Source organism: Tetrao urogallus (genome assembly GCF_951394365.1).
Source record: "Tetrao urogallus genome assembly, chromosome: 4".
In the NCBI taxonomy this organism is placed as follows: Eukaryota; Metazoa; Chordata; class Aves; order Galliformes; family Phasianidae; genus Tetrao; species Tetrao urogallus.
In genome coordinates, this window is record NC_136817.1 from 2,930,658 (window position 1) to 2,945,878 (window position 15,221).

At 39.1% G+C, this 15,221-nt stretch overlaps 1 protein-coding gene across 5 annotated transcripts in view; it reads left to right on the plus strand.

The window, feature by feature from the left end:
- Nucleotides 1–15,221, plus strand: part of RAPGEF2 (Rap guanine nucleotide exchange factor 2) — a gene marked incomplete at both ends in the record, with an annotated part of 169,078 nt that overhangs the window by 124,987 nt on the left and 28,870 nt on the right. For all 5 annotated transcript variants that reach the window (XM_079535011.1, XM_079535012.1, XM_079535013.1 and 2 more), the window contains 6 exons: nucleotides 1,536–1,667; nucleotides 7,935–8,112; nucleotides 9,773–9,909; nucleotides 10,329–10,487; nucleotides 12,135–12,287; nucleotides 13,525–13,689. In XM_079535011.1, the coding sequence (XP_079391137.1) occupies nucleotides 1,536–1,667; nucleotides 7,935–8,112; nucleotides 9,773–9,909; nucleotides 10,329–10,487; nucleotides 12,135–12,287; nucleotides 13,525–13,689 (924 nt within the window). The remainder of the gene's footprint in view (nucleotides 1–1,535; nucleotides 1,668–7,934; nucleotides 8,113–9,772; nucleotides 9,910–10,328; nucleotides 10,488–12,134; nucleotides 12,288–13,524; nucleotides 13,690–15,221) is intronic.

A 15,221-nucleotide genomic window follows, 5' to 3' on the forward strand; every position in this document is an offset into this window, starting at 1 on the left:
CAAGAGGCACCTGGATGAGGAGCTACGTGATATGGTTTAGTTTGTGGTAGCAGTGGTGAGGAGAAGGCGGTTGGACCAGATGATCTTACAGGTCGTTTCCAACCTTGTGATTCTAAGATGATTCTATGAATTGTGATCAGAAATTAATACAATGGCCTGAATATCAGCACACCCTCTGTAGTTTTGTGCTGATTCAAACTGAAGGAATGAAAAAGGCAGTAGCAGGATCAGCAGATTGGAATAGGAAGTGCCAGTCAGTCAAAATGCGACTGAGGTTTCTGGCTGCCTGTGGTTTCACCACACATCCTGAAGTCAGGGTTCTTTCAGGGCACGTACTGTGAGCAGCCTTATGTCAGGCATGCAGCTGTAAAACCTTGCAGTACCTCTAACTGTATCGAGCCAGTCATTTTCTGAAGCACAGCCGTTCTTATGACTTACAGCTGACTTTCTGCCTAACCTTTCCTACTGATTGACTTATCCTGTCTTAATGTTGGATGAGCTCTTAATTCCGTTTCCATCCAAGGCAAATGGTGGTTGTGCCAAGGTTGCATTAATAACTGACGTGGGTGGACAACTCTGCATTGTTACTCTGTTGAGATGTGCATCTTCCTTGTCTGAGTGGAAGCATTAAAAATGAACAAAGGGGTTTTGTTTGTTTTTGTTTGTTTTTTTTTTCCCCCAATTATTGAAGCATTTGTTGCATGTCAAACTGATAGTTTAACATACTTTTATTAGCGATCAAGGGAATGAAAGCTTTTTGGGGAGAGGAGAAATAGCATTTAAAGGTTTATTCATCAATCTTTCCTTTCTGCAATCCGGTAGGGTTTAAAGTTCTTATAGATTTTGATGGGAGCTGTGTGTGTAAAGCAATTGTAAAGTATATGTCACAGATCTTTGTTAAAAGATCAAATGCACCATTTTGTTTCATTCTTCAGCAAAGCACATTAGCAAGCTCATTTCAGGATTGCAGCTCTTGGCTGGTGTATTGGTTTTTCCATGTTTCCTTTTTGCCACCATATTCTTTCACCCAAAGTAGAACAGGCGGTTCAGTGGCTTGGATTTTACTTCACTTGTCTGTAATGCACCCTGTCTACTTCGGAAGCAAGAGTTGGTCAAATCCAGAACAGTCTTTGCTGTAGTTCTGTGGCTTTACTCACTGTTAATCCTAGTCTAAAGGAAACCATTGATGTTTGTAGCAGTGTAACATTCACATGAAGTTGAATTCTACTCAAAGTACGTAGTAAGAAACTGGAGTGCTGGAGTGTCTTGGCACAAAAATTATTGCTTCAATCACATTTGTTTTCAGACTTTTTTCTTTGCATCTGTTCTTGTATTTCAGTGCCTGCATTACGTTGCTGACCCCTGCACCAATGTAAAAAAAACTGTAGAAATGTTATGCTTTATCCTCAGACCCCAATGGTTTTCTTAGTACCGTTGGTACTGGCAGAGAGTAAAGCGCGACATAAATGATTTAAATTCATTTGTCTGTCTATCTACACCAAATTGTAATGATGCTTTTTCTGCTCCACCTGTAGCTTCCTGCAGATTTCACAAAGCTGCACCTTACTGACAGTCTCCACCCACAGGTGACCCACGTTTCATCCAGTCACTCAGGATGTAGCATCACAAGTGATTCGGGAAGCAGCAGCCTTTCTGATATCTACCAGGTAAGACTGGAGTGCACCGGTTGGGAGGTGTTGACAGTGTTGATGGATCGATGCCTGGATTACTGTGTATTGTCAGTTCTTGTCTGAAGAACAAGATTAACAGATGTCTAACAGATCTCAAAAGACAAATTTTGGTTTGAATCAGCATAATTTCAAGATTTTATCTAACACTTAATATGATGTTGCAAAACTCGGCAGGTAACGTGTTGCACGGTGACATGTATTCCCTTAGTTTGTCACCTTCAAGTCAGCAGTGTGGGGATAAATAGTGCTTTGCAATGTTTCAGGATTCCACTTTGTGAATTTTGTTTGCATTTTGTGATTTTTTTTTGGAGAGGACATGTCCTCAACTTCAGTTCGAAGATCAATGCAGCACTTCTGCAGGGCTTTTTGGTGGGACTTAAAGCAACAAAGGAGCTCTGGTTCTGATGCCAGCCTCACCTTTTCTGAGCATCTATTTTGCCATTTGCAGAACATCTGCTGTGATTTTTGCTGCTACTTCAATACGACTTTGAGATCTGCTGACAAGAAGTGCCCTGAGCTGGCATTATGGTTAAAAGCTAGATCAGAATTTCAAAATTAAAGATTTGGAATGTTGTAAAGTATTTTTCTGAATGATGTATCCGTTCTGATATGGATTGGCTTCGTGCTCTGAAACATACTTAAAAGAAAACATTCTCAGTGAGAAGAATCTGACTTGAGGGATGAATCCCATTTCTCCACCCTTTGGAAAACCAGTGCTAGGAGTGGTGAGATTTCAGGTTGTTACTCTGCTGGGGGGAGGCTCAAAGTCCTGTGCTCTTCGTTTGGAGTAGCCTGAGTTTTGAGGCATTTAACGTGAAACGTATCCGAAGGGTGTCTAGAATGTTTGAGGTGCACATGCTTGTTATGAATATAAATTAAAACAAAAATTAGGTAAAATAATTTGAGGAAGTCTAGATCCTTCTTTTGATATTTTTAGCTCTTGCCACATCCTCTAATAGGAAACCATAGCAATTTCTGAAAAGGCGAATAAAATTTAATTTAAACTGATCTATCAAAAAGCTGTACTGTGGAGAAACATGAGAGAAACACTGCTTCTTGTAGTCACCAATTTAATACATGACTCCTGTAGTAAGTTTTGTTTACAAAAATGGAGTCTTCAGGATGGTAGAGAGAGCTACTGATTATTTTTTTTTTTTAAAGTATTTACATGGAGAATATTTACTATTACAATATATACAAAAAATAATTTAAAGTCTAATTAGAAAGAGGACACTTTGTCACGTGCTTAAAAATATTTTCTGATTTTGTCAATTTTAATCTTCAGTTAATTCCTCATTTAAAAAATTCTTGGCACAGATTTATTGTAATCTGTACATTCACACAGTGCCCAAGAATTTATTAAAATAACCTACGTCCCTGCAGGCATCAAGTACTATGAGCATTTATTGTGGAATATTTTATGTTAGAACATGTACTTTAGCCCTATAGTTTGAAGAACAGCAATAAAAATACATTCATGGCCTCTTCAGACTTTTTTTTTTTAAATAAATCATGAAGCTGAATCTGTAGATGCTTTCAGTGTTGAGCTGAGATCATTTCCTTTTAAATATTAATGCTGTAACTAAATTTGTTTGTCAAATGTTGCACATGAAAGAACTTCTTTTTAAGATAAGAATTATTTACCAAAATAAAACAAGTAATCCTTTGTCTTTGGCTCACCTAAGTCTAAAAATACATTTCAGGTGCCCATCAGTAAGGCAATTAAACGCTGGAAATTTTATTTTAAGAAATCAGACTCAAAGAGTGACTGTAATGTGGCTGCAGAGGAAGGGGATGCAGAGTGTTGGTAGCTTGTGTGCAGACTGGTGTTGTCCAAGAACAATACTTTGCTTTTGCCTTGTGTTAGTTGCAGCTTCTCCTGTTTAGTCATGTATCTCTTCCTATATGCTTTTTAAATGCTTCCTATCCCTGACATGTTCATCACCAGCTGATGATCCTGCTCAGAGAGTGTGATTTAAGCCTGTGAATGTGTGGCTTCCCCTCTCTCTCTCAGGAAGGCATTGTGTTGTTGGAGGTCTTTCCTTCGTCAGCCTTTCTTTACCTTATCCTGTCCTTATACTGGGGGCTTCCCGTTGGCCCTAAGTGCCCTCCCATCTGTCCCAAACTCTCCCAGCAGTAAAGGAAGTGGGCAACATCCTTTCCACGACCCTCCCAGGATGCCTGTAGCACTAGGATATTGTCAAGATGTCAGCTTTGTTTTCCCATGAGTCTGATACGGGTCCTCTTTGAAGCAAGGTCTGTGTAGGATTTTCATGGCCCCTTGCCCTCTTGGCAGTGCAGTTGTAAGAAAATAATTGGACAACCTTGAAGTTGTGTAAGATTTGTATTTTTGCAGTAGTTAAAATTGATTGCGATGTGTATTATAATAATTTTATAACACACAATTTCATATTACAATTAGTTGTAGGGGTTGAATTTCATAGCAGTTTATTGATATTGTAGTGTCAGCATCCTTAGTGTTTTGCAGTTTATACACTGAAAAATAAAAAAGGAATATTTTTGCTAATAAACATTCATCGTTTCACTTTTCACTTAATAAACATCCATCGTTTCACATGTATGCTAATAAACATACATCGTTTTTAGCCCTTTGACTGTGATAATGACAATGATTAAAAAAAAACCAGTGAGATATTTTTGAATGAGGCTTGTCTGTTTCCTTTATTAACTAGAAATACAGCATAGATGAACCTACTTTTGATCTGCACAATGGCAGTCTTGATTTTTCTCCACTGTTTTTTTCTTGCACATTTACATATTCTCCATTTTTCTGTCACGGAGGGGCATTCATTCTTCAAAATAGATGTATTTCTTTTCACCTTAAAAAGTGGAAAATTTCTCCATTCTCTTTCCCCTTAAGTGTGCATTAAACACGTCACAGCCACAGTCACAAGAGGACCCCACTACATCTGGGGTTGGTGTTGCCTCATCTTGAATATTGCCCGTGGTTCTGGGACACCTTCTGATAGACCAGTTTTCTCAAAAACCCACCAGCCTGGCCATGAACACCTCCAGGATGATTCTCTTGAACTGAACTGTTCTGTTCTTTCTTTACCAAAGTAAAGAGTGTGTGTTTGGTGTGTGTGCAGGCATTGAGCAAGGAAGTAGTTAACCCTGAGAGCTGATTGATTGTATAGAAACAGATCTGTTGAATGAGCACATGTCCCCTTGACCTCTTCTCACCTGTTCCTTGACAGATACCCAAATCAGTTGGAGAAGGAGACTGTAAAAGCAGTCATCTTCCTTAGTGGTTCATGTTGTCCATCCCTTCTCATCTTATGTTCATGTTACCTCCAGAAAAAGTTGGATTTAATCACTTGCCTCGCAGTCGAACAAAACCAACAAGGTCTTCATTCTCCAGTCTGCCAAGTTGGGCCAAATGAGAATAGCAGTCTTTTTATTTACATTTTTCCCTACAAAAATCATTCAAGAGGCTATCTGAGGAAAACTTAGTGCGCTTTTACTTTTCATATTTCTGTCATCATTTTACTTTATTTACTTAATTAACTTTTACCACTTAAATTCAGAACTTACTTTGGTCTCGGACGCAGCGACTGAAGCAAGCATTTTTGTATTACTTCATTATTAGTCTTAATAGGCACAGCTTAGAAATAGGTGGTCTCTTCATGCATTGTAAGTGAAATAACACTTCGCCTCAAGGTTGAGAATCTCAGCCTCCTGAGTTTCTTGTTGGTGATGTGACAAAAGAAATCCCAGGCTGTCACTGTTGCATGATTCCTTTGGAAGCTTCAGCAAATTTGTTGTGACATCTTTTCAACCGTGCAGAAAATTTTCATCGCTACTGGTATTGCGATTTTGGAGAGACATTCTCTTGAATTTAAGCTGCAACCAATTTTTCATACGTAAATGTAAAAAGAGTGCATGAGAGTAAAGGACACAACATGTATCTGTGACAGCATATAGCGTGCTGAGGTGTATTTCATCCTTGTGAAAAATGTCTTGGAAATCCTTAAGCCTCACCACTGAGCATAGGATAAACTCTGCAGGATATGCATCTTGTTTCCTGGATTTTCTCTTGGTATGAAGAAGCCCCTATCCCCAATGGAGCTCATTAATTTTCCTTTAGTCTTACACAAATGTATGGCTGTTATTTCCATAACTAAGAGTTCCTATGCAGACATGGCATTTTCTAACTCATGGTGGAGTAAAAAAGTGGAACTAGATTGAGATGAGGTTCAGTGTGGCAGTTAAGAGGATACTGAACACTTGATGTTATATTTAATGTTATTAAGCCTTAAGCACCTAATTTATTTGGAGTAGATACATGGATGTGTGCTTCTAACATGAAGGCATATCCAATTATTCTACATAACGCAACGAAACTCATGCAAAACTTTTGCCTATGTGAACTGGGAAGGTGTATTTGTGGGAAGAGGTTCTTCACTGTTTTCTACAGCAAATGCGTGGTGCCTCCATGCAGAGGCTGCATATTCTTCCTTGGCTGACTTTTGTGTGATAACTACATGATTCTTGAAGAAGTGCATCTCCCTCTTGCATGGTGAGATGTCTTACATTTTACTGCTGCTCTCTGTGAATTGCTGTATTCAATTCTGAGTTTCAAGGATTTGTACTTATTGATAAGTATTAAATATCTGAATGATAAAGCAGCTGTTCCTGCTTCTGTCAATGACTCGTTGCGAGAAGGATTTAATTAGCTCTGTAAGATGTGATCATCCCTCAGGAAATACTTGTATCCTTTAGTTACGATGTTTAAGCTATTTTCTGAATACCAAGTTCCATTTAATTTGTCTTTGTTTTGTTTTTTTAATATGACATCCTTTTTTTTCTTAGGGCTTCGATTTTAAAGCAATAAACTGAAAGTGGGCAGTCAAGTTTTGTTTTTGTTTTTTAATACAATATGTGGAATTTTCTTGGATTCCAGAGTACCTCTGGTATGTTAGCGCTGTGTGACTAAGCTTAATTTTGTATTCAGCTTTCCATCCTGCTTTTGAGAAAGTTTATTCTGAGCAGGTAAGAGTGGCACTCATTAGTAAAGGGAGGATTTGCCAAACCAACATGTGAATTAGTCACACCGTCTCTGGAATTGTCACAGCTGGGGATTTATTCTGACAGATCCGTGTCATAAGCTGTGAGTCTACTGACTCATCATGGCTAATTTTTCCACCAGTCTTTTTTGATGAAATGTGTTTTGTAAGAGTAGTTGGAGCAACTGCTTCAAATGTATCATAGGGAGTGTTGATGCTAAGCACAGCAAGACTGCTAATGAAAGCATTGCTAGCAGTGTTGCATTCTTGTGATTCCTTTATATGCCAAAAACAGGCTTCTTTATCCTGTTTCAGGAATGCTCAGCATTGTTTTTCTTCTCCTTTTAAAAGCATAGTAAGAATAATGTGAATATGGCCTAGGTGCTGCTGTGATGATTTTCACGTTAGCAGATGATAGTGTGAAAGCTTGCTGCAAACGTGGGTTGTTATGTTGTAGGGTTGAAGTGTTCAGGAGCATTGCTGGTTGGTCTGATCCCCCTCCAGCCATGCGCCATCACTTGCAAGGAGATTGTGTGCCATGTCATTAAAGTAACAAAAGTCAGCCATGCCTTGTCAGGCATAAATGTGGAAGAACTCTATTGAAAAACAAATATAATTTCATAATTTGGCTTACTTTGTCTGTGTTTAAAGGGCAACCTATATTTTGTTTTGTTTTTAAATGTAAATCACAGCATTGAAACAGGCTTTGGTATCTGTGTTTGTCCCATGTAGTATTTTTAAAGACAAAGAGGCATTTTTTGCATTCATACAGCATCTGAAGAACTTGGCTTTGTCAAGCCATAGCTTAAAACTTTCTCATTCGTAGATTGCATTCACAGATGTGTGCAAATTTAATGTTGGGGCAGGAACATAAAATGTTTTAAGTTAACTGTTTTGGTTGTATTTTTGTAATCTATTTTTTGTCTATTTTGAGGAACAATTTCTTGGGATAAATTGCTTTCAGTTCCCCCAGGACATACTAAGCGAAGAATGTATGTTGAATCCTGTTTATGTATGACTGATTAAAATATGTTGAAAGCTGTTTAAACATTGTTTTGGGGTTGATTTCTTTTGAAAAGAAATAATAAAAAATATGTATATATAAAAATCAGTTGAGAGATCAGATAGAATTGATGTCTGTAGACTAAGTGGGAAACGGGAGCAGCGTCAAACATATTTGAATACTTTAAAAAAAAATGTTTGTACTTGAATTTAGGCTACAGAAAGTGAGGCTGGTGATATGGATCTCAGTGGGTTGCCAGAGACAGCAGTGGATTCTGAGGATGATGATGATGAAGAAGACATTGAAAGGGCATCAGATCCTTTGATGAGTAGAGATATTGTCAGAGATTGCTTGGAGAAGGACCCAATAGACAGGACAGATGATGACATTGGTAAGTATTACAGTGTAGTAAAACGCTATCAAATCTATTTTGACTTCACCAAAAAGCGTACCTTTGAAATGTGAGGATTTTAGTTTTTGGCTTTTGTAGTTGGTAAGATTAGTGTTTATTCTTATTATTAGTTGGTTATTCGTATTATTAGTTGACTCATACAGAACAGTGAATGAGTACAGCCAAAGGTGCAGAAAATACACATGGACGGGTGAAAACAATCAGTGCTGGCCTTCTGTGTTTCATTGTTCTATTTCTAATAGATATCAGGACTTTATGAAGTAAGTATTTTTGCTTTTATTTGTTAAGCATAAGGAGGCGTAAGACCTTTCACGTAAATGTGAATCTACTAAAACTAATTTGCTATGTTAATGTACAGACTAATATCTTGAAAGCAAAGCAATGCATAACTAGAATTATAGTAATTACCATTTCTGATTGAATTTGTTTTACTGGCTCGGGTTTTGTTTTTTATTTTTTTTCTTTAATCGGAGTATAACTAAATGATGATTAAGTTTGATTATGAGATAATTAAGGGGCTAGAACATCTCTCATATGAGGAAAGGCTGAGAGAGCTGGAACTGTTCATCCTGGAGGAAAGAAGTCTCAGGGTGATCTCTTCTACACATACAAATACCTGAAGGGAGGGTGCAAAGAGTACAGAACTGAGCTCCTTTCAGCAATACCCAGTGCCAGGCCAACAGGCAATGGGCACAAAGCAAAACATAAGGGGTGCTGTCTGAACACCAGGCAGCACTTCTGTACCGTGCAGGTGCTGGAGCCGTGGCACAGGCTGCCCAAAGAGGCTGTGGAGTCCCTTCTTCCTTGGAGATCTCCCAAAGCTGCCTGGACACGGGTCTGGGCAGCTGCTAAGGGTGGCCCTGCTGCAGCTGGGGCTGGGACTGATGGACATGGCAGCCCCTGCCAGCCTCAGCCATCATAGGATTATGCATAAATAAAACTTTAGGAAAAGGATGGACTATTTCCAGTACACATAGATAAAAATAAATGCAAAAACATCTCGTGTTTAGGGCATATAATCACTCTCTATGAAGGAGAAAAATGAGCTCCATCTAGCTATGAGCTGTGTGAAAAATCAAAACATGGGAGAAGCTCGTAACTGAGTACAAGCGGAACTCCAGTATACACAGAAGACAGAACAACACTAATCCTGTTCTATCCAGTCCATCCTAAGGGATCTTTTGAACATTTCAAGTTACAACCATGTACAAATTACTGTTAAGTCTAGACTGGACGCAGAAGGAATGAACTTGCAAGGAACTTGCTCAATTTTGTGAAATTTCCTCTCTCAATATTTTAATGCATTTCATATAAGCCTGTCTTAGTTTTAATGGAGTTGTTGGTCTGGCTGAATGGAGAATTAGCTTCACTGGCTGTATTCAAAGCTTTTGATTACATTACAATTCTTCCACTGTGCTGACTTTAACTTTGCAGGGTCTCTACTGACGATATGGCCAGCTAGTCTATGCCTACAAAATACTCAATAATTACAACAGGCCTCTGTATATGATTTATTAGTATACAGAAACGATTGTGCAGCATTTTAGCTTAAGTAGCCTTAGGCATCTTTCTGAAGAACCATCTTTGCTGTGCTTTGTTGTTTTGACATGCGTGACTCAGTGGGCTTTTTCTCCTTCAGAACAACTACTGGAATTCATGCATCAGTTGCCTGCTTTTGCCAACATGACAATGTCAGTGAGGAGAGAGCTCTGTGCTGTAATGGTGTTTGCAGTTGTGGAGAGAGCAGGAACCATTGTACTGAATGATGGGGAAGAGGTCAGTGGGCGTTACTTTTGACTCTCCTGTTATACCAGACATCCCAGATTATGCAGTGTTAAGGTCCTGTTTTTTGACTTAAAAAAATTAAAATTAAATAAAATTAAAGTAATGTTAAGCAGGTAAAAGCTGCCTCTTCTTGATCTGCCCTAACAAGCTTTTTGTAAGTACATATGCAGTGTTCCTTGTTCAATAAAAGTTTAAGAAAATGGTCTTCATAACACACGCAATGCTTCTTGCTTCTTAGAGCTGATTTTTGGAAGTATATTTCAGTGTTTTAAAGCCTAGTATATACATCTTGTTAATAGATGCAGAAGAAAAGACTGTTCCTTTGGGCAGGAAAAAAGCCTAGGGATTGTAACTGTATTGTGTGATATTACAATGTCAAGTGATTTGATCTTCCAACATTTACTTTGTAGCTGGATTCCTGGTCAGTCATTCTGAATGGATCTGTGGAAGTGACGTATCCTGATGGAAGAACAGAGATACTGTGCATGGGAAACAGTTTTGGAGTTTCCCCTACCATGGAAAAGGAATATATGAAAGGAGTGATGAGAACCAAAGTGGATGACTGCCAGGTAGAGTGTGTAATTGTACAAGCAAAACCAAAGAAGTAATACAACCAGACACAGCCTTATTTTAAATTTGAGCGTATGCATAAGATCTGCAGTGCATAACCAGTGCAGTACTGGAGAAATATGGCTCCTGTGTTTGTATGCATGGTCCAGGAAATTGAATTCTCTTCATCCGGATAGGGATGATAGGGTTTTGAATGATGAGGTTTATGTGCTTTCTCTAGAGCTTAAGGCCCAGCAGCCTGCTGCATATATCCATTGCTTCACTTTTCTTTTCCATTGCGTATATCCTTGCTTTTCAGTTTCATTCTTTTAGTGGAATGTCAAGGTCCATTACACATTAAAGGCTCTTTTACTTCTGTAGATAATAGCCATTCTTCCTCACTGGACTCAGCTACTGAATCTTAGAGGAATACATCTCTCTGTCTTCTGGTTTTAAGAGTAGATATTTTAGTGTCAGCCAGCCTGGCCTTTGAAGGAAAATGTCTTGGCATTTGCTGTAACACAAGCAGTCAGTAGTAAGGTGCACTTCTTGTAGCGTAAAATAACCAGCTCAATCTGGACACATAGTGTTTGCTGACTTAATGGAGGTAAATTAAGCATTTTTGTTGCTTTTGATGGCTAATTAGCTTTCATGAGATGCCCTTTGAAATAGGTGAAAATATGCTAATGAAATCACCTGGTTTAGGTTGTCCATCTAACTTCGAATAAGCACAGAATTGGCATCTTGTTAGAATAGTGTTCTGCAAGCAATCCAGATTGTAGGAGCTCTGTTTCAGCTCCTGGTAACTACTGGAAACAGAAACGTTATGTTGATTGGTTATGAAGAGTGAGAGAGAAATTCTACCTGGGAATCTCATGCCAAAACCATCATACACAACGATTTTGCAACTTGTCAAATAAGACAAACACTGTAATTTCCTTTCTGTTGGTGGCCTAGGGTTATTTAAGAAGACAGTTTAATCTCAAATATTTAAAAAAAAAAAAGTTGTAATGCATATGTATTTTTTTACAAGTTGTAGTGAGTGGTTGCATTTAGATAGTGTAGGTGCTGGAGTATTCTTAAAATATCTAGTGCTAAGTATTGGCTGAGCAGATGATCATAGAGCTTTCTTTTCTTTTCCTGCAGTATGCTCTGGTCCAGAATTGATATGTTTACCTGGTTGCTTTCATGAAAAAGAATAAATGTTAATTTTCTTGATGGTTGACTTCTTTAACAATAAATGAAAATAATTGGAATAGTAATAAACACACACACACACACACACACACACGTACACAAACAGAAGCAAAGTTTTTCTTTCAATCTCTTTTACCCTTTTAAATAGCACACAAAAGGGCACAATATCAGCTGTAGGATGCTGAGCTTCATCTCTAGAAGCAGGGCAGTTGTAGCTGCTGAACAAAAATGGCTGGTAATGCTAATTCATCTTGCTCTGATCAATGGGCTCCTCTAATTGCAAGATTGTTTTGGAAGTACTGTGTATTCATCTGCTTATTACAGCTGAACTGCTGATAAGACAAATCTGGCTGACTGCAGTTTGAACAACTGCCTTTTTGATGATGGAGTATTTGCATCGTAAGTCTAAATGTTTGGGGTTTTTTTTAAGACTTTACCTTTTAATACTGGTGCGTGATGATTCTTTCCAGTTTGTTTGTATAGCTCAGCAAGATTATTGCCGCATCCTCAATCAAGTGGAAAAGAACATGCAGAAGGTAGAAGAGGAAGGAGAGATTGTGATGGTTAAGGAGCACAGAGAGCTTGATCGCACTGGAACAAGAAAAGGTCACATTGTCATCAAGGTAAGAGCAGAAAGGGGGGAAAGTCTTGCAAAGGTCTGTGTTTATAAACCTCTGTACTTGGCAGAGATAGGAAGGAGTGCCATTCAGAGGGACCTCAACAGACTTGAGAGGTGGGCCCAGGTGAATCTAGTGAAGTTCAACACAGCAAAGGACAAGGTTTTGGACTTGGGCCAGAGGAATCCCAGGCATCCATACAGACTGGAAGGAGTGGTCCTTGAGAGCAGCCCTGCAGAGAAGGACCTGGGGGTCCTGGTGGATGAAAAGCTTAATGTGAGCCAGCAGTGCGCTCTTGCAGCTCAGAAAGCAAAGGGGATCCTGGGCTCCATCAGAAGAGGGGTGGCCAGCAGGGACAGGGAGGTGATTGTCCCCTTCTGCTCTGCTCTTGTGAGGCCCCATCTGCAGTGCTGTGTCCAGGTCTGGAGCCCCCAGTGCAAGAAAGACAGGGAGCTGTTGGAGAGAGGGTGCAGAGGAGCCACAAGGATGATCAGAGGGCTGGAGCACCTCCACTGCAAAGACAGGCTGAGGGAGCTGGGCTTGTTCAGCCTGGAGAAAAGAAGGTTACGGGGTGACGTCATTGCAGCCTTCAGTACCTAAAGGGAGCCTACAAACAGGAGGGGAATCAACTCTTTGAAAGGGTAGATAACAGCAAGACAAGGGGAAATGGTTTGAAGTTGAGGGAGGGGAGATTGAGGTTGGATGTCAGGGAGAAGTTCTTTAGAGAGAGAGTGGTGAGGTGCTGGAACAGCTGCCCAGAGAGGCTGTGGATGCCCCATCCATCCCTGGAGGTGTTCAAGGCCAGGTTGGATGGGGCCCTGGGCAGCCTGCGCTGGTATTAAACGTGGAGGTTGGTGGCCCTGCCTGTGGCAGGGGGTTGGAGATTCATCTTCCTTGAGGTCCCTTCCAACCCTGGCCATTCTGTGATCAGAAAGTAAGGCTCAAGGTTAGTTGAGATATGTATTATAAAACTGTGTATTTGAAATTGAAAGATGTAAAATTCTATTTTTTTATCTTTAAAATGTTATGCACATGATTAACTAAGTGATTTTTCTAAAACATAATTACAGAATTTTTTTTTTAACATTTCTTATAACAATGGTTAAACTGTGACATTTATCTCATCGGTCAGTAGCAACAGTACTGCTCTTTCTAGCATAATTCATCTTCAGTATGCTACAAGAAAAGAAATTTTCATTTGTTGAAAATATGTTTTAATAATTAAGGTTTAATTTCTCTATAGGGAACAGCGGAGAGGTTAACAATGCATTTGGTGGAAGAACACTCTGTGGTAGACCCAACATTTATAGAAGACTTCCTGTTGACATATCGGACCTTTCTTTCCAGCCCAATGGAAGTGGGGAAAAAGTTGTTGGAGTGGTTCAATGACCCCAGCCTCAGGGATAAGGTTAAAGTTTATGTACCTTTAATTGTATATATAAGAAAATAAGCCATTAGTAACAAAAAGTGACTAAACTGAATAAGTATATATAACTGAATAACTGAATAATTTGGGTGACTAAGCTGAATAAGATATAAATAGCCGGTGAAGTATTTTAATGCCAAACTGCATGGGTAAGAGTAAGAATGACAGTGTTCAACATGCATAAGCTGTCTTTTACATTCTTTGTTTCTACAGCAAAATACAAGTGCTGCTAGTACAAGAAAAGCTTTTTTTCCTAATAATTAGCATATTTATTTAATATTGTTCAATGGAGTTCTGTAGTGCCTGGAAATCTGAGCATAAAATGAAGTCCTGTGTTTTCTGTTATAATACTAGTTAATACATCTTGGCAAACACTTGGTGATAATTTGTTCTTACATAAAGACTGTAGAAAGTATAGCCATTGTCAGAAATCTGCTGAGCCTTGCACAGTATTAGGAAAAAAAACCAGCAGTCAAACAGCTCCTTCCCAGGACAAGACTACCATGATGGAAGAGCATCCTGTCTATCCAACTATGGCACACTGATAGCCACACAATGTCTATTGAGGCCAAATTGTGCTTCACACTGTAATGCTTTATTTACAGCTTTATACATTTTTCAAATGTAAAACACTAGTTGGAAAATGCACAATTTTTTTTAAGATTTGAAACCAAGGAAATAATATCAAAAAGGTTAAAGAAAAGTTTGCTATTCGACTTGTATTTAAACCCAGATATTTCTTTGACTAGTGTATCTTTGTGTCTGTGCCTCTCTTGGCAGAAGGTTAGGCTTTGCTTCAGGGAAGTACTAGCTGTTCCTGTGAAAATCTGATTGCTATGTACACTGGAAAGCTGCAGCTAATATTGTTTAGCACAGACTTGCTAGAGCTTCAGAGCTCTAATACCAGGGTTCATCTTTAAACTTATTTTTCCTGTCCTCCTATGGATAATCCTCTCAGCCTCTAAGAACATAAGCAAGTGTAGTTGCTGTCAGCACTGGAAACAGAGCAGCTCTTTGTTCTGCCATCTCAAGAACCAGCCCTCTGACATTGAGCAGCGCTGACAAAAAGGCTGCTTGGTTCAAGTGCAGGAAAGACAATAGCTTGGGAAGAGCAAAAATAAGTGGCAAACAAGATCTGGAGGATTTTGGCTGTTTTCTATTGGGAGCTGGCAGAGGGTGAGGAGAGGCAAGTGAATGAGTAAAACACCATGAGTACCATCAGTACTTGGTAGTCAGTCTGGGGTATTTGAGATCTAGCCTTTCTTATGGTTTTGTCCAGTATCAGGGTACTTGATTTTAAAGCTTTAATCTTTCTTTTTTTTACATAGCATTACTCTGCTGGTACCAATGTTAGTGATGACGTTATTCTGGAAGTCGCTGCTCAAACCGCTTCAGTGCTGTGTCTGCTGAGTACAGCACTCAGTCCCAACTTTGAAAGCAGTATTGATGTTGAAGCTTTCACTGCAGTGATTTAAAATACATTACGTGGCTCACAACTTCCCAGATGATTTTAA